The sequence below is a fragment of the Pelophylax lessonae genome, assembly GCF_965119305.1.
Source record: "Pelophylax lessonae genome assembly, chromosome: 1".
Taxonomy (NCBI): domain Eukaryota; kingdom Metazoa; phylum Chordata; class Amphibia; order Anura; family Ranidae; genus Pelophylax; species Pelophylax lessonae.
This window is the reverse complement of record NC_138768.1, coordinates 169,048,985-169,072,006: the sequence shown is the minus strand read 5'-3', so window position 1 is coordinate 169,072,006 and position 23,022 is coordinate 169,048,985. Positions and strand designations below refer to the sequence as shown.

The 23,022-nt window shown below is 44.5% G+C and overlaps 1 protein-coding gene across 3 annotated transcripts in view; it reads right to left on the bottom strand.

The window, feature by feature from the left end:
* The window catches only part of PAM (peptidylglycine alpha-amidating monooxygenase), a 317,350-nt gene that overhangs the window by 273,940 nt on the left and 20,388 nt on the right, over nt 1-23,022 (bottom strand). For all 3 annotated transcript variants that reach the window (XM_082267132.1, XM_082267133.1, XM_082267134.1), the window contains exon 3: nt 20,912-21,029. In XM_082267132.1, coding sequence (XP_082123258.1) covers nt 20,912-21,029 — 118 coding nt within the window. The remainder of the gene's footprint in view (nt 1-20,911; nt 21,030-23,022) is intronic.

Genomic DNA, 23,022 nt, shown 5'->3' with positions numbered 1-23,022 from the left:
GCCAATAAAAAACATGCCCCACAGCACACAGCTTCTCACACTGCCCAACCTGACACACACAGTGTCATACAGTTCCCCCCCCCCCCTTGCAGCCCACAGCATGCAGCCGAGAGATAGGGAGACAAGCAGTGTGATTAAAGGCAGGTTACACAGTCCCAGACTGAGACCCCCCCCAGACAGACAGGTCCCCACATAAATACACTTACCTCACATGGCGTGGGGAACCCGCACAGGCGAACAAGCCGCTGCACATGAGGCAGGGAGAGTCGCATTCAAGACGCACACAATGGCGGTTAAGAAACCGCACAGCGTCCGGTGAGGTAGCCACCTCACCAATCATCCCTGCACCGAACAGGGATGGGTCGTTCACTGTGCCAGGAGCGTTACCTGGCTGAACGCTCGATGGCAGACTGGGAAGCCACTGACCCACGACCTGCGATCAGGGGGATCAGCCCGAGACCCAGTCCGCATGATCCTCTTCGTCCGAAGAACTAACTAACGCTGACACAAATAACAGCTAAGTAAAGGTAGAGAGAAAACTCAAACAAAATATTAAAAAGAAGAAAGAGTCTGGGACAAAAAGTCCCAGCACAGAGAGAGCCAGCCACTCCTGACAAGCTAGACATTAAAACTGAGATATGGTTGCAGGAAGTAGGAGGGTATTGACTGAGGGGACCACCCCTTGAGGGTGGGATATGTTAAAGCTTTATTGTTAACATATTCTGTTGCCTAGCTACTCCTTCGGAGCAAAGTCTAATACCCCATATGTGACGAATATGAAGAGGCGGCGACTGTCGGAGGACGTAAGAGAAAATCAATTTTGTGTCAGCTGTGTCAGCTGAAAAAGAAATGGGTGCTCCTGATTTTTTTTGTTGTTGTTCACTTACCTTGTTATAGAAGAAAATATACTTACCTTCCTTCCACTTCATCCGTCTGCGGCCGCAGCCCGCGCCGTCACTTCCAGCTTGCGATGACACCTGGGAGCTGAACGTCATCACTCCCAGGAGTCAATGCGCATGCAGCGGCCCTGCTCGTCAGTTCCTGTGCAGGTGCATCATTCCCTGCTAAACAGCTTCTGGGCATGCCTGTGCAGGGATGCTGTGCCTGCACCGAAAGTGACGAGCGGGGCCAATGCAGGGCATTCTGGGACTCCGACGTCACCAAAGAGGACGCAGAAGAGGACGTGACGGCTTCAGCTGCCCACATCCGAGATGGCAGCGCTGGAGAAGAAATTTTCAAGGTAAATATTTCTTCTAAAAGGTAAGTGCAACCCGAGACAGTTCAGAGGCTATCCATTGTGGAATGTACTAGACCTGACTGTCCGGGGGGTATTTTTTTCTAAATTTCACCCCGAGGCCGGAACTCCGCTTTAAGTAGCAAGTCGAAACAGTCCATTTTAAAGTGTAACTACAGCCTGTGCAGGGATGTCCTGGGCACTTCTAGAAGTGCAGTTGTGTTAGCTGGGACTCTTGTGGCCATGCCATGCAGTGTGGGATGTGTCCGGCATTGCAAGATGGCTGCTCGGCGGTATAAGGGACCACCAGTGTGGAGCAGAAGCAGCTGGCATTGAACGTCCATTCGTAAGTAGGAGTCGTTCATAACTCGGGGACTGCCTGTATATTATATATATATATATATTTTTTTTTTTTTTTTTTTTTTTTAGGCATGTTGTGTGTGAATGGGAACAAACATATGGTTTGCTAATTTTAACTGCAAAAGTGAAAGATAAAATTCTGATGAGACTTTCACACATGTAAAGCTTGTTGTACCACATTTTCATGATAATTAAGAATCTACACCCACACAAAAAAAAAAAAAAAAAAAAACAAGGACAAGACTAATCGTGACCATACGCTATACAATCTGATTGTATAAGCCATAAATAATCTCCTTTAGGATTTTCTTAAAACATTTTGCAATATAAGGACCTTCCTAATTTATCCAGTCAGACGGCCTCTGCACTACATACCAATCAGTCAGGCCCTTGCACTACATAGTTGATGGCAGATCCAAAGTAAATTCCATTTTTAGATTGTATATGGTCAGCCTAAAGAAATATGTTACAGCACATTTAGACCGAATTACTGTGGTGTGTTTTGTTAATACATACCTTAGGCCCCTTTCACCAAGGTGGAGTTGATTTAAATCAATCAAGTAGTTTTAAATCACTAGTAAAAAGGTTTGATTTAAATCAACTCGATTTAAATCACTATTTTTTAGGCCCCTTTCACACGATCAGACAGATCAAGTCCACCTGTCCGTTTTTCAGGCAGACTTGATCGGGTCACCCATTCTACTCTATGGAGAGGCGGATGTCAGCGGAGATGTGTCTGCTGACACCCATCTGTCATCTGAGCCGACAAGATCCTCTTAAAACAGATGAGTTGGATCAGATGAAAACGGACATGCTATCAGATTTTATCCGATCTCCCCATAGAGGAGATCGGGACTCGGACATGTCCGTCTCTGCACTGTGAGCAAAGACGGACCTGTCATCTGCCTGCTCAGTGGGGATCAAAAGGGCGATCCCCGCTGAGCTAGCAGAGTCCGCGGAGCGGATCTGCCCATGTGGAAGCGGCTTTAAAGAGCAACTCTCATCTCTGTCCTGCAGCGGCTCCTCCTCTGACCTGTTGTGGACTTCCCAACAGTCCCATTTACTTTAATGGGATGGCTGGTGATGCGGCAGTGACATAACAAGGTGAGGGACATGGCGGCAGCAGGAGAGTGGTTGCCCACTAACAGGCGCTGCCATGATGGATCTGAAATGACAGGTGCTCTTTAAATGTAAGGACTCATTCTTGCTGGTTGTGTGAATGCATCAATGCAGTGCATGTTATCTCCGCTCGCAGAGCTTTGATTTATTGCACGAGTTTACCAAAAATGTAAATATTGCAAAATTTAAAGTATCATGCTACATAACCAGAAGCATTTTATTAAAATAAATTTGATAAAAAAAAAAAAAAAAAATCAGATTTAAATTTAAATATGATTTTTTAATTTTTTTTTTTTTTAAATCGATTTTTATCTGCCCTGCCTTTTACATGCAGGGTCCTATCAGGTCCACCTATCAGTTTTTTTTAGACGGATCTGATCAGACACAGCCCATTCACCGGCAGGTGTACACAAACAAACAAAAAAACGAAGGGGATCCACCGCCCTTCGTCTAGGAAGATCAGAATGGTGGGCACTGGGCAGTAGGGTGTAAAGGAACAGTTGAGTCTGTTTACTACTGGCCACCTATAAAGCAAAGTGGGCTTTGTCTGTGTCTGCTCTGAATAAACTGAGCGGACACGAATGGCTCATCTGTCACTCGGCTGCGATCAGGGGATCAACTGATTCTCTTCTGTTCTCAAAGGAGTCTGCCCAGTGTGAAAGGGGCCTTACAGCGACCCGCAGCAATTCACCTTGTATGCCTTAGTGCCAGTTATATTTAGTGGTACTCCAATGCACCGAGACAATGTACAGAACCTCCATCGCACATGTGTTGCAGCACTTCCGAAAGCACAGAAACATATACCAACATGCACTGTGGCATGCTGCATCAGAAATAAAATCCGATGTCCGATTAGGCTGTAAATGTAAGTTTTAGGTAAGAACACAGGGGATTGTTGATCTGGAGAATATTCGATTACCTTCTGGGGAATCAGGAAGAAATGTATTTTTACCCTGCTGATAGCCTCCCACGGCTTCCAATACCATCTCTACGCTGACGATACCCAAATCTATCTATCCACCCCTCAGCTCTCTCCCTCAGTCTCCTCACGTATCACTAATTTACTATCAGATATATCGGTCTGGATGTCACACCACTTCCTCAAACTCAATCCATCCAAAACCGAGCTTATAAATTTTTCCTCCACCACGTGCCCCTTCCCCTGATTTCTCTGTCAATATCGATGGCATTACTATCAGTCCATCCCTGCATGCCAAGGTCTTAGGTGTTGTCCTGGATTCTAAACTCTCCTTCAAACCCCACATCCAATCGCTGTACAAATCTTGCCGCCTCAGCCTCCGCAACATCTCCAAAATGTAACCAAAGACACAACAAAGCTTCTAGTTCACTCCCTGGTCATTTCGCGCCTCGACTACTGCAATTCCCTTCTCGTTGGCTTACCTCTACACAGGCTATCCCCCCTTCAATCCATCCAGAATGCTGCCGCCAGACTCATCCACCTCACCAATCGCTCAGTGTCCGCTGCTCCTCTCTGTCAAGCCCTCCACTGGCTTCCACTCACCCAACAAATTAAATTCAAAATACTTACAACATCTTACAAAGCAATCCACAGCTTAGCCCCTAGCTACATCACCAGCCTCATCTCAAAATACCAACCTAATCGCTCTCTTCGTTCCTCTCAAAACCTCCTGCTCTCTAGCTCACTCATCACCTCCTCCCATGCTCGCCCCCAGGACTTTTCCAGAGCCTCTCCAATCCTATGGAACTCCTTACCCTTATCTGTCCGATTACCTCCTTTTCATAGAAGCCTATCCTACCCACACCTAACAAATGTACCTCCATTTTCTCCATCAGCCCATCCCCCCTGATTATTGCCTTTTGTTTCACTTGACCCTCCCTTCTAGATTGTAAGCTCTAACGAGCAGGGCCCTCTAGTTCCTCCTGTATTGAATTGTATTGTAACTGTATTGTCTTCCCTCACATTGTAAAGCGCTGCACAAGCTGTTGGTGCTATATAAATCCTGTATAATAATAATAATAATAATAATAATAATAATAATAATACCCCAGTAGAGCAAACTGGGCCATGCTGTTTTTGCTATCCTCTGGATTAACAGTGGCTATAGGAGTCTGTATATGGAGGTTTTTATTTACAATTTTTTTTTTTTCTTAGTTGAACTAAGGCTACGTTCACATCTTGGCGTTGCTATTTACAGGCGTTTTTGTGCAGGCGTTTTTAGGTTGACTAGTAACCAATGGAAAAAAATAAAACGCCTGTAATCTGCCCAAAAAGAAGCTCATGTACTTTTTGAGCATTGGGCGTTTTGCTTAAAACGTCAAAACGCTCAGATGTGAACAGGGTCCATTGAAATGAATAGGATTTGTCTTGTTGGGCGTTTTTTGAGCTGATCTTAGAGCAGAAAAACTCCCCAAAAACACCTACATGTGAACTTAGCCTAAATGGGCTTGCATCTTTTTTTTAACCTAACTATGCAACAATAAAAGACCTTCTAAATCAAAACACACATGTGAGCGACCCCCCCCCCCCCCCCCCAATTGCATTTTTGATGCCATTCTGAACAAGCTTTGAAAAATTTAAGAGAAAAATAAAATCAGCGCAGGTTTGAATTCCCCTAGAGATACTCTTAGTGTCTACACCTAAAATATTAGTGCAACTGAAACAATTAATTAATCTCATACAGAGATGAATGAGTGCAGTTGGGGGTTACTGATGAGTTCAAATAATCAATACTTCTAAATTCATATCATTCATAACCAATATATACTGTGAATCCAAAAACAACGTATTAAAAGTGACCAAAAAAAATGTTTAAAAAAAAATAAAAAAATCATAAAAATAGTCCCATGATAATGTCCCGAATACATTTCAAATATGATTGAAAAATACAAAACCGTGCATAAAAAAAATAAAAATCATAACAATTGTCCTAGGATTAAAAAGTCCCAAATAGATAAAAAACAAAGTGCCAAAAAGTGCATAAAAAGTGCCCATACAAAATCTTCAACAATTCTGTGTGATCACCCTGTGCAATTCTTCCACCGATCACCCCAAACTAACTCACCAGATGGAGTGGCTGGTAAAATGCCTTTTTAGAAATTATCCAGCAGGCTGGGCTCTTAATTCCTGGTAATAATGTCTCCACAATCAGGCTCTCTTGTAAGGATGCAAGGAGGGGAATGGTTTTAAAAGAGAAGGGGAGAATCCACATAGTGTAATTCCATAAGAAACATATCTGTTTATTTAAAAAACAATTCTATCACTCGCATTATAAAAAAAGTTTCCACCTGAGCCGGTTCACACTGGGGCAACTCAAAGTCGCCCCAACTTTGAAGCCGCCCCGTGCAGCGCGACTTCATCACGGCTTGCAAACAACTTCTCTAATAGAAGTCAATGCAAGCCGCTCCAAAGTCGCCCCCAAGTAGTGCAGGAAGCTTTTTCTAAGTCGGAGAGACTTGAGTCGCTCTGATTAGAACGGTTCCATTGCACAGAATGGAGCGCAACTTGTCAGGCGACCAAGTCACCTGACAAGTCGTGGCAGTGTGAATCGGGACTAAGGATTCGTATCGTTCTCCCCTCCGGCTGTAGATTTTTGATGCCATCCTGAACAGGCTTTGAAAAATGTAACAGAACAGCAATGAAAACAAATACATATTTTATTTCATAAAAGGTATGTTAAAGCGTTTGTTATCCCAACAATTCATATTCCTGATGTGTGCCTGATGTACCATGTACTTTTATAAGAAGCATCCTGTTCTCTTTGTATTGCTTCCTTTGTGTGAAATTCCTGGTGTTCCTGCCAATCCTCCTGCTTTCCTTTTTAAAAGTGACCACACTAAGCAGAAGAGCACAGCATGGTCAGTTCTCTAGCCATGTTGGGAATGCAGTGTGCTTTGCTCCAATGATCAGACTTGTTCTGACACGCCTCTGCTGCACAGTCATTCACAGGAAAGCTCAGTGTACTGCTGCTTCTCCTCCCCCAGCTCTTATGCAGCTGAGAACAGAGAGAATGTGATCACTTATAAAAAGGGAAAGAAGGTTTTATTTTTTTTATTATATCTAATAAAAGCTTTGCATTTCATTTCTATTTTAAACTGAATGGGTTGTGTTACAAGGTGATAATTTACAACAGGGATCCTCAAACTACGGTCCTACGGAACTACACATCCCATGAGGCATTGTAAGGCTCTGACATTCACAGCCATGATGGGAACTGTAGTTCCTGAACAACTGGAGGGCCATAGTTTGAAGACCCTTGATTTGCAATCACTTTAACTACACCAAAATATATCCAGACAATAACAAAAGTAAAATCTGAAGCTTCTCCCTACAGGTGTCTTCTGTGTAACAAGGAAGGAAACTCATGAAAATAAAGTGAATTTTAGGTCATAAAATCCATGCCGGTATTCTTACGTATTCTCTTTGTTGTGCAGATAAATTTCCGGGGAATTTCCCCTGAGACAGAGGAAATGACGGTAAGAATAGCCTTTACTTCAAACTGTTCCAATTTCCAGTGCGGTTCACCGTGTCTAACAAAGACAATATTCCTTGTACATTGCGCTCATTATCCTCTACATTGTCTGTTTCCATTAGCATCCGGCAAAATGAGCTTTCCAGAATCTGAGAGAAGACGGGAAACCCCTTTACAATAGAGGCTCATCAGAGCTTCATGGAGCAGAACAATCACAGCAAGCTTGAAAAAGAAAAGTACTAGAATACACACTGGCCATCTTCCAGGTGTAAGGCGGAGGTCTTCTTTATGGGTGTAAGCTTGGTGAAAGCAATGGGCACACAGCCAAAGAAAGCCACCAATGGAAGCCTACATTGTGTGATATTGAAGGCAAACTACTACAGAATAGTACAACAAAGGAGACAATGCCATTGTTGGGATCTCATACTGACTAAACGTTTAATCTGAGTTCAGTCTTCGGGTAGCAAATGTTTTCAGACCACAGGCAGAAAAAGAGAAAGTCAATCAATTCTATCATCCACGCTAAACTGCATAAATGGAGGAATCTCCATTGGATTCAGGCAGCTGAAGCTCCCTATAGCTACTGGCACTCCTGAACAGTGACTGCATCTGATAGAATGAGAACAGTGGAAAAATAGCGCTGGACCCATAGGGTTATCTCACTGCTTTTCAGGAATCGTAAAACATATTTTGTTTTAAAAAAAAACTAACACATCATACTTACCTGCTCTGTGTTATGCTTTTGCACAGAGCAGCCCCTGATCCTCCTACTTCTGGTGTTCCCCACCAGCACCTCTGGCTGCTCCCCCTGCTAAGTCCCACCATAGCAAGCCGCTTGTTATGGAGGCACTTGTGCAGACTTGACCCCACCCCCAGCTCTGCAGGTACTGGCTGCCAATGGCCAATGGCTCCCACTGCTGCCTCCATATCCAGCGAGGAGACAGAGAGCAGAGAGAGCCACTGCTCTTGGGCACAGCGCTGAATCTACCTATGTTTTTTTAGGACCATGCACTGACTATATAATCCATAAACAATCTCCTTTAGATTTACCAAAACTTTGGAATATAAAGGACCTTCCTAATTTATCCAGTAAGACGGGCCCTTGCACTACATACCAATCAGAAAGGCCCTTGCACTACATACCAATCAGAAAGGCCCTTGCACTACATACCAATCAGAAAGGCTCTTGCACTACATACCAATCAGACAGGCCCTTGCACTACATACCAATCAGAGAGGCCCTTGCACTACATACCAATCAGAGAGGCCCTTGCACTACATACCAATCAGAGAGGCCCTTGCACTATATACCAATCAGAAAGGCCCTTGCTCTACATACCAATCAGACAGGCCCTTGTGCTACATACCAATCAGACAGGCCCTTGTGCTACATACCAATCAGACAGGCCCTTGTGCTACATACCAATCAGACAGGCCCTTGCGCTACATACCAATCAGACAGGCCCTTGCACTACATACCAATCAGACAGGCACAGAGTAGCCCCGATTCTCCTCTTTTGGTGTTCCCCACAAGTGCTCCTGGTTCCTTCCCCCTGCTAAGTTTACCCAAAGTATGCTGCTTGCTATGCGGGCTCCAATCCATCCCCATCTCTCTGCATGCTAGCTGTGATTGACAGAAGCAGGAGCCAATAGCTCCCGCTGCCTCCATGTCTAGAGAGGAGACAAAGTGGAGAGCTGCTGCTCTCTGGCACAGCACTGAATCAAGATTGGGCTCAGGTAAGTATGGGGTGGGGGGGGGGGGGGTTGGACCCAGAAGGTTTTTTTTTTACCTTAATGAATAGAGTGCATTAAAGCAGAAGTTTACCTTTTGTAACATGTTACACCCATATTTAAGTTGTAACATGTTACGAACAGACCGGCCCCTGCACTTGCCCGACCCCTGCTGTGACAGCTAGCAGGGTTCTTCTCCCTCCCCACGAAGGTCTTGTTCACACTTGATTAAATTTCTAAAGCTTAACAAATGCTCCTAAAGCGTTAGTATAAGCATTAGACTTTCTTTAATGAGCTTTAGTATGGGCGTTAGGCATTTTACAAGATTCAGAGACTACAGACATGATACAGGAGATGGTCAGAGACTACAGACGTGATACAGGAGATGGCCAGAGACTGCAGACATGATACAGTAGATGGTCAGAGACTGCAGACAGGATACAGTAGATGGTCAGAGACTGCAGACATGATACAAGAGATGCTCAGAGACTGCAGACATGATACAGGAGATGGTCAGAGACTGCAGACATGATACAGGAGATGGTCAGAGACTGCAGACATGATACAGGAGATGGTCAGAGACTGCAGACATGATACAGGAGATGGTCAGAGACTGCAGACATGATACAGGAGATGGTCAGAGACTACAGACATGATACAAGAGATGCTCAGAGACTGCAGACATGATACAGGAGATGGTCAGAGACTGCAGACATGATACAGGAGATGGTCAGAGACTGCAGACATGATACAGGAGATGGTCAGAGACTGCAGACATGATACAGGAGATGGTCAGAGACTGCAGACATGATACAGGAGATGGTCAGAGACTGCAGACATGATACAGGAGATGGTCAGAGACTGCAGACATGATACAGGAGATGGTCAGAGACTGCAGACATGATACAGTAGATGGTCAGAGACTGCGGACATGATACAGGAGATGGTCAGAGACTGAGGACATGATACAGTAGATGGTCAGAGACTGCAGACGTGATACAGGAGATGGTCAGAGACTGCAGACGTGATACAGGAGATGGTCAGAGACTGCAGACGTGATACAGGAGATGGTCAGAGACTGCAGACATGATACAGGAGATGGTCAGAGAATGAGGACATGATACAGGAGATGGTCAGAGACTGCAGACGTGATACAGGAGATGGTCAGAGACTGCAGACATGATACAGGAGATGGTCAGAGACTGAGGACATGATACAGGAGATGGTCAGAGACTGCAGACATGATACAGGAGATGGTCAGAGACTGCGGACATGATACAGGAGATGGTCAGAGACTGAGGACATGATACAGTAGATGGTCAGAGACTGAGGACATGATACAGTAGATGGTCAGAGACTGCAGACATGATACAGGAGATGGTCAGAGACTGCAGACGTGATACAGGAGATGGTCAGAGACTGAGGACATGATACAGGAGATGGTCAGAGACTGAGGACATGATACAGGAGATGGTCAGAGACTGCAGACATGATACAGGAGATGGTCAGAGACTGCAGACATGATACAGTAGATGGTCAGAGACTGCGGACATGATACAGGAGATGGTCAGAGACTGAGGACATGATACAGTAGATGGTCAGAGACTGAAGACGTGATACAGGAGATGGTCAGAGACTGCAGACGTGATACAGGAGATGGTCAGAGACTGCAGACGTGATACAGGAGATGGTCAGAGACTGCAGACGTGATACAGGAGATGGTCAGAGACTGCAGACATGATACAGGAGATGGTCAGAGACTGAGGACATGATACAGGAGATGGTCAGAGACTGCAGACGTGATACAGGAGATGGTCAGAGACTGCAGACGTGATACAAGAGATGCTCAGAGACTGCAGACATGATACAGGAGATGGTCAGAGACTGCAGACATGATACAGGAGATGGTCAGAGACTGCAGACATGATACAGGAGATGGTCAGAGACTGAGGACATGATACAGGAGATGGTCAGAGACTGCAGACATGATACAGTAGATGGTCAGAGACTGCGGACATGATACAGGAGATGGTCAGAGACTGCGGACATGATACAGGAGATGGTCAGAGACTACAGACATGATAGAAGAGCACTAGGGGGCCGGAGAGCACAGACGAAGCAGAGAGCACTGGAGGTGCTGAAGGGCACGGTGGGGGGGGGGGGGCTGGAGAGAATTAAGAGAGGGTTTGGAAAGCATTGTAGGGGGGTTGGAAGGTGCAGGGGGTGGATTGCACTGGGGGGGGACAGGGAGCACTTGGGGGGCGAGCAGGGAAAACCAGGGGGGTGGAGAGTACTGGGGGGACAGGGAGTACTTGGGGGCGAGCAGGGAAAATCAGGGGGGTGGAGAGCACTGGGGGGACAGGGAGTACTTGGGGGGCGAGCAGGGAAAATCAGAGGGGTGGAGAGCACTGGGGGGACAGGGAGCACTTAGGGGGGTGGACAAGGAAAATCAGGGGGGTGGAGAGCACTGGGGGGACAGGGAGCACTTAGGAGGGTGGGCAAGGAAAATCAGGGGGGTGGAGAGCACTGGGGGGAGGGAGAAAGCACTGTGGGGAGTTGAAGAGCATGGGGGGGCTAAAAGCACTGAGGGAGGGATTAGGAGCACTGGAGAAGGTTAAGAACTTTGGGGGGCCAGCAAAAGAAGTTGTATAGCCAGCAAAAGAAGTTGTATAGGAGGGGGATGGGGCAGCTGCATATAGATGAATTGATCTTTCCCTATTCTTCCTGCAGGAGGGAGAGGAGGAGAATCAGTTATTCAGCAGGAAGCTGCAGGAAGAATAGAGAAAGATGAATTCCTCTATATGCAGCAGCCCCATCCCCCTTCTATCCAGCACACACTTTTGCAATGGGCACTCACCTTCTTCCCGCCGAGGCTCCGCCCCCTTATTCCCGCCGCGGCTCCGCCCCCTTATTCCCGCCCCCACTAGCAGCACGGACTGAAGGAGCTGCCAGCCACTGCAGCTGCCTTCACACTGCGGGATCTGTCTGACTCTGAACACACCGGCTGACACCCCCCAGTGAGTGGCACCCGGGGCGGGCCGCACCCCCGCCCCCCCCATTGGTACGCCACTGCCTTAAAGTGATTGTAAAGGCTCATTTTTTTGTTGTTTTTTTTTTTTTTGGGTATAAAAATAACAAACATGTTATACTTGCCTACTCTGTGCAGTTGGTTTGCACAGAGCAGCCCAGATCCTCCCTCGCCAACGCTCCTAGTCCCTCCTTCCTGCTGAGTGCCCCCACAGCCAGCAGCTTGCTATGGGGGCACCCGAGCAGAGCGCCAGCTCCTTGTATCCATTCAGACACGAAGCCACGGTCCGGCCCCACCCCTTTCTCTCCATAATGGCTAAGTTACTTTGATTGACAGCAGCAGCGCCATTGGCTCAGCCAATCAGGAGGGAGAGTCCCAGATGGCTGAGGCACTCGTGGTCATTGCTGGTTTGAGAGGGGGCTCAGGTAAGTATTAGGGGGGCTGCTGCACACAGAAGGTTTTTTTGTTACTGTACGACCAATATACTGCCATCCAGCTTTCAGCAGAAATTGGCTAAAACTCAAGCTGTCTATGGCCAGTTTAGTTTTCCACATGCCAATATAATACCTAGATGTGATCTAATAGATGCATCTTTCGACCCTGCAAGCAGAGAAGCTGCATGTACTGTACTCTGGGAAATATTTACCATACAGAATTTGTAGACCAGATTCCAGGAATAGAGGGGCAGCCCCAGAACATACATTCACATGGGTGGTCAGAGGCAGCTCCCGGCAAGAAATAGTGGATCTTTGCTGGCAGATCTAAACGTTACATGCCCATTGTGTGTGCTAACAGCAGAAGAGGTCAGAGCTGTACGCCATACAAAGCAATGGCCGGCTTTACCAGTATTCGCATTCGAAAGTTCATCTGAGCAGTTACCTCTGAATGGAGCCTCTTACCGACCCCAGTCACAAGCCGTGTGGATCCAGGGATGGCTATTCTGCAAAGTTTCTGGCCTTGTACAAACAGGCCACAGCTAACCTGCCAGTTTCTTATGTGCCCCTAGCATAGGGTGCAGCTGCATCCATATGCGACTTTTAGCCACCTATGAATGCAGCAAATTATCTGACTGTGTGAACTTTGGATATTGTATTTTGAACTTTTGGATATTGTATTTTGGAGAGGTTGAGGCATCCCTGTAAATGATACATCTGCAAGAGAGCTTGTTCTTTTGAAAAACAACAGCCCTACTGGCTGGATCACCAGACGAAAATAGAAGAAATCAAGCCTAAACAAGAAAATCAAAATGCTTCTAGATATTTGCAGTTAAATCCAGCAACAGAACTGCAGGAAAGATGAGAGTAAGGGGGGGGGGGGGGTAATGAGAAGAGGTACAAGATGCTCTGGTCACTGGAGGTACCGAAAAAGAAAACCACAATAGCAGTCCACTCTTCACAGTGCGATCTTCCTGGTTCTGCTCAAAGGGCTTCGTCTCTGCTCACCGAACACACTGGGGTCACTTCCTCAGCACCATGCCATTCACAGAATGCTTTGTATTTTTTTTTTTTTCACTGAATTCTCTAATAGGACAAACGTAGATCTTGACATCATCCTCCCCTTCTCTCTCCATCTCCTCCAATTGGTGAAAGTCTTGCATTTAGTGAAAATAAATAGGGTTGCCAAGCAAGTGACCCCGTGTTTAGTGTATAGAACAGTGGTTCTCAACCAGGGTTCCGTGGGACACTGGGGTTCCTCAAGAGGTTGCTAGGGGTTCCTTGAGCAATTTTTGCCTCTCAGATAAGTTCTCCTAACACCATTGATCTTTTTAGCTATATGGAAGGAGGTAATTCTTCCCAATGTCCACAAGTGTAAGGAGCATTAATCCCACCGACCATCCCACTAGTGTATCATGAGTTGTAAATATAGTCATTTTTAGCAGGGGTTCCCTGAGACTTGAAAATTATTTCAAGGGTTCCTCATAGTTACATATAGCTTGTGAGGTTGAAAAAAGACATCAGTCCATCCAGTTCAACCTATGATGTGCTTGCGTTTGCTGTTAACCGTACATTGTATACCCCTGTGCTGTTAACCATACATTGTATACCCTTGTATGTTGTGGTCTTTAAGGTGCCCATCTAATAGTTTTTTGAAACCATTGATGCTCCCTGCTGATACCACTGCTTGTGGAAGAGAATTCCACATCCTTACTGCTCTTACAGTGAAGAACCCCTTACGTATTTTAAGGTTAAACCGTCTTTCCTCTAGTATAAGTGAGTGGCCACGTGTCTTATTGTATTCCCTTTCTCTGAAAATTTTGTTCCTTAAGCTAGGGTCGCCAGTACAATATTTGTACATTGATATCATATCCCCTCTCAATCGTCTCTTCTCCAGAGAGAATAAGTTCAGTGCTTGTAGCCTTTCCTCATACCCGATGTCCTCCATTCCCCTAATTATTTTTATTGCCCTTCTCTGGACTCTTTCCAGTTCCAGCACATCCTTCCTGAGGACCGGTGCCCAGAACTGGACAGCATACTCCAGATGTGGCCGGACCAGAGTCTTGTAGAGTGGGTGAATAATCTCTTTATTTCTGGAGTGAATCCACTTTTTTATACATCCCAGTATTCTGTTGGCTTTGCTTGCAGCGGCCTGGCATTGCATGCCACTGCCAAGCCTGTTGTCTACCAGTACCCCCTCGGTGCTGAAAAGGTTGAGAAAGGCTGGTATAGAAGGTAAGCTGTTTGGGCACAACCCAAGTTGGACCCAGAAGATCACGGCTATCACTGAATGTCAATGTAGTGTGGGCTACTACACAGGTATTCAGAAACCCCAATAGACCTCCACTTATAAGATATGGATAATTACATCGTGCCACGCTGGATCAATGCAAGTTGGCAATAAAGATAATTGCAAGAGTTCTTTAAGCGAAAGACTGCAATAAAATGATTAAAAATGTGTTCACTGAAAATACCCTCCGCGTTCTTTAAGTTAGGAAGCTTATTATCTCTCTCTAACGTAGTAATTGTTCCTCTAAGTTTATACGCTACAAACAGCCAGAGATAATCAAAAAGACAAGCTAAATACAAAATGCCAGTGAGGAAAAAAAAAACATTTTAAGTAAATGTGAAATAAGTACATTGCACTTAAAAGCAATTTTGGTTAAACAGTTCCCATCAACATGAAAAATAGGCTTCAATCAGCTTGTATTTAAGTTCTCCAGAAGAATTATAGTGCCACTTATTCTTTGCACAAGGCATTGCATGCCTCATGTAGCATGAAAGGACTGGGGGGTCCAATTAAAGATGGCACTGCATGCAGACATCGACTGCTCTGCATATATTCCATCTTGTGCTAGCTGAAGGTCTACGGGAGAAAAAGCAGCCTCTAGCTTCTTCCTTTCCCTCTTCCCTCTCTAATGGGATCCCTTTTATTTCAACAAGGAAAAAAAAAAAAACCTCCATCTGCAGCAATGAGTCATCACCTACTGCAGCATGACAACAACAGACCTCTGATCCTCAGCCCTCTATACCGATCTAGCTATTTACTAATGATAGAGCTACTGTGCCCATTTCATAGGGAAGGGGAATTGCACGGTATGCACAGACGCCTAGCAATCATCCATCATTCCCACTGCTCTAAACTGATAGAAGGGTGAAAACATACTTCAAACTTTGTTCAGCCAAAAAATGAAAAGGAGCTCATATTCTGGAGATTTCCGTGTAGCAAAAAAACCTGCATAAATAAACCCTGGAGAAGTGGATCTGGCACCAAATACAAAATGTTTGGCTGATTATATTGTGACCCTGGCCCACATGTAAAATCAACATACATCATATGTATCCCAAAAATCGTGCAGCTCAAAGAAGCGGCTCCCACAGGCTTTTGAGCTTTTTTGAGCTAATTTTTTTCTGTCTGGAAACTCCCCTCCGTCGTGTTAGCCAATGTGTCTATGCACACTTTGGCTTATTCAGGAGTTTACAGGCATATGCCCTTACAGGCAGAAACCCCCCACCACCAAACTAGCATTTTTGAGAGGAGCTTTCAAGCAGAAAAAAAAAAAAAAAACGCCTAAATGCCTGAAAAAGCTCAAAAAAGCTCAAAAACACACCTACAAAAAAAAAAAAAAAAAAAAAAAAAAAACATATACATACACACACATATTATATATATATATATATATATATATATATATATATATATATATATATATAAAAAAAATATATAATAACAATAATAACAATAATAATAATAATAATAATAATATAGTAAAAATGTTCTGAGGGGAGGGTGTGTGAAAAAAAAAAAAAAAAAAAACATACATACATATTATATATAAAAAATATATATATATATATATATATATATATATATATATATATATATATATATATATAAATAATAATAATAATAAATATAGTAAAAATGTTTTGAGGGGAGGGTGTGTGAAAAAAAAAAACACGCTTATGTGCAAAAAAGCTTAAATAAAAGTGGGCAAAAAGCCCAAAAAAAGTACAAGCTTCTTTAAGCTGAAATAAAAGCTCCTATGGCTGTAAAAGCAGCTTATTTTTTTTGAGCAGCAGTGTGCAAGAGCCCTAAGAATTGTGGCATTACCCATGCCCGGGCAGAGCAGCCAGAATCTAAAAATTAAAATCATACAGAGGGCGCACCAGCTAGCACATTACCTTTGCAACAATTTATTAAGAAAAGGCATTTCAGTACATCATACTCACAAACAAGAGGACTTGTTCAGCGTGATAAAAAAAAAAGAAAATATATATATATAAATAATTTGTCCACCAATTGTCCATACAGCATAATCTCCTGGTTAGAAACAGTTGTGGGATATAAATCTCCAAATGAAGCTGACCCCTCTTCTTCAGAGCAGCCAGAATCTGTGTGTAAAGCGAGCAGATTCCCCCCCCCCCCCCTCTATTAGTGCCGGTTCACATTTGTGCGATGCGGGAAGGCTGCGAATATCCAGCGTTTTCCCGCATCACATCCGCACTGCCATATGCAATACCCTGGGGGTGTCAATTAAGAGTTAACGACACCCCCAGATAAGATTGCATATCGCAGTGTGATCTGAAAGTTCGCACAGAATCGGATCGCACTAGTGTGAACCACCATGCGATTCGATTCTGCTGCGGACCAAAAAAAGGGTCCTGTGTGTCTTTTAGTGCGATTGCGGTGCGAATTCAGCCATACAAACTGTATGGCTGAAATTTGCACCGCACAGAGATCGCATGTAATTTTACACACATGTAATGCTGTGAAAAATCACATGCATACATACATTTACGTGATTTTGTGCATGAGATTTTGGGGGCACGCGCCACTGGAGCCCCGCTCCCGCTTTGAGTAGATACAGCAGGAGCCAATCAGCGGATTCAGCAGCTGGGATGGTTCCACAGTGAGCATAACAAGCATGCTTTACTATATATACAGAATGATTATACTGCTGTGGTTTTAGTAACACTTTAAGAGTATTTCTAGCCATTTTTTTATTAGTTTGGAATAGAGTGGGAAAAGGGAAACATGCTCTAATTGGTATTTCTGTCTGAGCCCCCAGTGGGGAGATTCACCCCCCTATTAGTACTAGTGACCATTGTCACTGGGAAAAAAGTTGAGGAGTAATCCAAATTTTAGAGTTGTCCTCAAAACAGAAGTTCTTCCACTGGGGACACCGGTTTCGAGTGACAACTGTCAAAGATTTGAATTCCCCTCACTTTAGGAGCTTGCCGCTAACTTCCTGTTGTATCTGTGGGACCAGAATTAAAGGGAAATTTCCCTGATGGTACAGAGGGAACAAAGAAAAGCGGGGGGGGGGGGTTAATTTTAACTCCATCTAAATACAAATACAAGTTATAGAGATGCACTTCAAGAAGGAAATGTGTACACTGTACTTGTGGGGTCGCCCACTATTTACTACACAGATCCTTGTATTGTGGTGCACTTAAAAAAAAAGGGACATAGACAGTAAAAAGGTCACCCAAAACTGATTTTTTTTTTTTAACCGAACCGGCCACATTTTGGGAATCCAGCAGCAAATTACCCAATTAGAATTCAAAACTCTGCTGAGCTGCTGGAACCATTAAAATGCCAAGTGATGTGTCATACATTCCAGATGACTTCTCTAGACTTCGGCTCCATTCACACCTGAGCGTATCTTTTTCAGGCTTTTTTTGGGCTTTTTTTCAGGCATTTTTTGCAGGTGTTTGGAGGCAGGCATTGACAGCTAACAAAAACGCTTGTAATCTGCCAAAGAAGCTCATGTACTTTTTTTAACTTCAGGCGTTTTGCTTCAGGTGACAAAACGCTCAGATGTAAACAGGGGCCATTGAAATGAATGGGATTTCGCTTGTTGGGCGTTTTGAGACTTCAGAGATGAGCACTTTAGCAGCTGAAATATACTCAGGAGGGAACAGCACCTTACAGGTACAACATACGTACTCTCATTTTCCTTTTTGAAGGAGGGCAAGGGGTAAAGTACCGTGGGAAAATCTCACAACTGTCAACCTCTGACATGTAAAAGCCCTACCTCCTCCTAACTCCTGAGCCACTCTATTGGTATATATGAAATTGGAGGCCTCACTGACCAATAAGATATGCAGGGACAGCGCTAAACTTGAGCTTTACCAAAAAAAAAAAAAAAAAAAAAAAAGAAGGAGGATTAGCATATATTTTAGCATCTAGATCAATTGATCATGTTAGCATGAATCTGAACCTTGGGTAAATATTTTTTTTCATGAAACGCTCAGTTGGAAGTGCGCAGTTGTTTGATGATTTACTGAGCAACTATTGCAGTGATGGCGAACCTTGTCACCTCAGATGTTTTGAAACTACATTTCCCATGATGCTCATGCACTGGGCAGTGTAGTTGAGCATTGTGGGAAATGTAGTTCTAATTCATCTGGGATGCCAAGGTTCGCCATCACTGATATTGGCTACTGGTCGCCTGACAGGTCGCCTGCCATAGAGTAGCTGTGGACCCGTTCTAATAGGAGCGACGGTGCGAGCTGCGCGCCGCGACCTGTGAGGTCGCCCTGGCAAGTCGGATCGCCCCAGTGTGAACGGGGTCTTAGGCCCATTTTTCTTTCTCATTTTGGAAACATTGTTAATCCTTCTAACAGAGTAAGAAATATTTTTGAGGTCTTATTATTGGCAATAAACTTTGTAACTATACTTTACCAGTGCGCCCAATATCACTTTTTGTACTTGTGCCAGCTTTCCTGCAAACCCCCCCAAAAAAGTCTCTTTCCCATCCCATCCTGCTTTCTGTGCTTAACTTTTGCTCAGTGACAACCGCAGGGCACAGCTAGGAACAAATCAGAGCACTCCTATATTTAAGGGTTCTCAGGGATGCATATAAGGCAATCTGATAGGGCACGCTTTGAAGAGTAGCTTCACTTCTGTTGAAAAGAAAAAAAAAAAAAAAAAGTTTCTTCTGGGTAGATTCCTGCCTATTTTTGCTCTGAAAAATAAGCAGTTTTTTTGTGTGCAGAGTAAATCTGAATGGGAGTGACTTTTTCATTATCAGCTTGATGCACTTGCAGTGTTCTAATGAGGAAAATGCTGGGTCTGCATCCTTTTATAAGCGGTTAACCTTTATGAGCATCTCACCAAAAATGAAATATTTGTTGCAGAGGATGCCTAAAATCTGACTTGTATCTTTATGCAGACCAGTGAGCAACATCACACAAGCAGGAAATTACATTTCTGGAGGGCGTTCCGTACACCAACTGTACACAGAATGCCTTCAAGTTGTCATATTGCCTTTTAAAAGGAAATTACAGCACTGCAAACTGAAAAGGAAAAGGTACTTTTTTTTAAAAAAAAAACAATTACAATATGGCTTGTGTAGCAATTTTATATGCTATATTATTAGCTATTTTTTCCCACAAAAGTGGAGTTACCCTTTAAATAAGTTTATTTACACAAGTTGTAAAGCAGCCAAGTACCCGCCTGTAAAGCTCTACTGCGGCCTTGTTCCTATTAGTGGAATTTGGTAAACTGCTGATGAATAAACATTTGAAGACAAGCCAACATGAAAACAACCAAAATATGAATTTGTTCAACTGGGCACAACGGAAAATGCTGCTGCAGTCATAAAGGAAGAAAATTAAGAACAACCAACCAGCCTTGGGCCTCATGCCCACTGGGTGTCAAAAACCTCTGTTTTATGGGCTTTTGGCTTTCTCCTGCCTCTAAACGCCCTTCCATGTTAGCCAATGTGTCCATGCACACAAAAGTTTACAGGGGTTAAGAGGTAGAAAACCCTAAAAAAAAAAAAAAACACATCACTTGCACGTTCGGATGTTCTGGCTGAAAAAAAACAACAAGTGCGTGTAAACCAGGCATGTCCAACCTGCGGCCCAGAACCTCAGGCAATGCGGCCCACGGCCCCCTGACAATTTTTTTTTTTGCTGGGGAGGAAGGAAGTCAGGCTGGGGGCACGGCCACAGCAGCTTCCAAGTCAGAGGCTGCCTCAGAGGGGAGGGGGGATGTGAGCATGTGCAGTGTTTCTGACTCCTACCACCATAACCACTTCAGATCATTGAAGTGGTCATGGTGGTTAGAGTGCTCCTTTATTATCGCTCAGAAGAAGTAAACATCTGTATACTGATTCAATTTCATTTGATCATCCTCTAGTTGTGTTAAATTCGTGTGGGGGGCGCAGGAAGGGCGCGGCGGCATTTTATTACTTATATACCTTAACTATAGTATATATTTTATATGTGGCCTGAGAAAATTTCTCTATACTCAATGTGGCCCAGAGAAGCCAAAAGGTTGGACACCCATGGTGTAAACGGTAGGCGCAATTAATGCTTGAGCGTTCATTAATTTCAATGGCCGAATTAATTAATATTCTGGCCAATGAAATGAATAAATGCCCAAACACCTGACATGCCTAAATACATTTGCAAAATGTCGCTTTAGTCGCATTCTTAACACTGCTTTTGGCGTTCAGATGTGCTGAGGCCTTATTTTTTTTATTAAATGGATGAAAAAACATACTGCTTTAATAAATCGTGTGACAAATGCTCTTCTCACCTCCGTTGGCGTGACTCCTGGCATTCGTATATCCAGTGTATAGTCCGAGGAATCTTCTGAAAAAACTGGTCTTGTTGATCCTGAGCATCCATTTGACTGACTGGATGATTCTTGAAACCTTTAAGAGAAAAGAAAAAAAGTTAGGAATTTACTTTGTTAGCTGTGTTATCTAATTAAAGAATTTGCACTTGTTCTTTATTAAAGTAAACGCAAAAGTTTTTTTTTTTTTTTTTTTATCTAATGCATTCTATGCATTAGGATAAAAGAGCTTTCTCTGTGCAGCAACCCCCCTAATACTTACCTGAGGTTCATCTTGATCCAGCGATGTTGCATGAGACTCGGCTGTTCGGGACTCTCCGTTCTTATTGGCTAAAACAGCAGCTTGGCACCATTGAGGAGAGAAAGGGGGTGGGCCATGGATACATGTCTGAATGGACACAAGGAGCTGCGGCTCAGGTGCCCCTATAGTAGGCCTGCTTGCTGTGGGGGGCACTCAACAGGAGGAAGGGACCAAGAGCACCGAGGAGGGACTCGAGAAGAGAAGGATCCGGGCTGCTCTGTGCAAACCCACTACACAGAGGAGGGAAGTATAACATGTTTGTAACCGATTGCCGACCACCAGTAGTACATATACTGCAGCAGGTCTGCTCTGTCCCGGGAAACTACATACCTGTACGTTGCGAGTGGGGACGCTCGTGCCCATTCGTCGCAGGGGAAGCTGATCTGCGGCCCTGCCGGCCGTGATTGCCGCCGGGCATCCACAATCGCTCCCCGTGGAGAAAGAACGGCTGTTCTGCAGCAATGAACACAGGTATCCTGTGTTCCTCCTATTTAGGAACACAGGTCTCTGTCTTCATTCCATAAGCCCATCCCCCATACAGTTAGAAAGCACCCCCTAGGGCAGTGATTGCGAACCTTGGCACCCCAGATGTTTTGGAACTACATTTCCCATGATGCTCAACTACGTTGCAGAGTGCATGAGCATCCTGGGAAATGTAGTTCCAAAACATCTGGGGTGCCAAGGTTAGCCATCACTGCCCTAGGGACACATTTAACCCTTTGATCGCCCCTAGTGTTAACCCCCTTCCCTGCCAGTGTCATTAGTACAGTAACAGTGCATATTTTTTAGGCACTGATTACTGTAGCAATGTCACTGCCCCCCCCTCAAAAGTGCCAAAAACGTCAGTTAGGTGTCCGATCTGTCCGCCGCAGTCCCACTAAAAATCGCTGATTGCCGCCATTACTACTAAAAAATAAATAAATCTTTCCCCTAGTTTGTAGACGCAATAAACCAATCAATATACACTTACTGGGATTTTTTTACCAAAAATGTGTAGCAGAATACAAAACACAAGATCTCTCTTTTCCTCCCGACAGAACAGCAGTCTGCCTTGTTTACATAGGTAGATCGATGTTCTGTCATTCCTCTGAACAGTCAGCGGGTTCCGGCGCCCATTGCATTGTGTCCAATCACAGCAGGAGCGGCACGCGCCCCCTACATGCACAAAATCAGGAAACGCGTCATAAGTGATTCATGCTGATAGCAGAGGAAGGAAGCAGCAGACAGAAATTACACCTAGTGCTCTTAATTAAGACAAGTGCACACTATAGAAAGATATACTTTGTTCATATTTCACATCTGAGGTTTACAACCACTTTAATGACCACAGCTTGGCTCCAGTTCTGCCTTACAGAAGATTTGAGCACTCTTCTTGTTAACCACTTCAATAAGTTACTAAAAGTTACTTCTTGGGTCCCACACTGGCGCTCTTGGCCCTCCCTCCTGCCAAGTGCCCCCAGAGCAAGCAGCTTGCAATGAGGGCACCCAAGCAGGCTCGTTCCCGAGCCACGGCTCTGCGTGTCCATTTACACGCACAGCCATGGTGTGGCCCTGCCCCACTCTTTCCTCATTGGCTCACTGGCTGCGTCTCAGCCAACGAGGAAGAAGAGTGCCAGGAGAGCAGAGGCTCTTGTGCACAGCACTGGAGGAAGATCTGGCTCAGGTAAGTATTGGGGGGGCTGCTGCACAGAGGAGTTTTTACCTTCATGCATACAACGCATAAAGGTAAAAAATCTTGAGCCTTTACAAACACTTTCATTTCACCTGATTC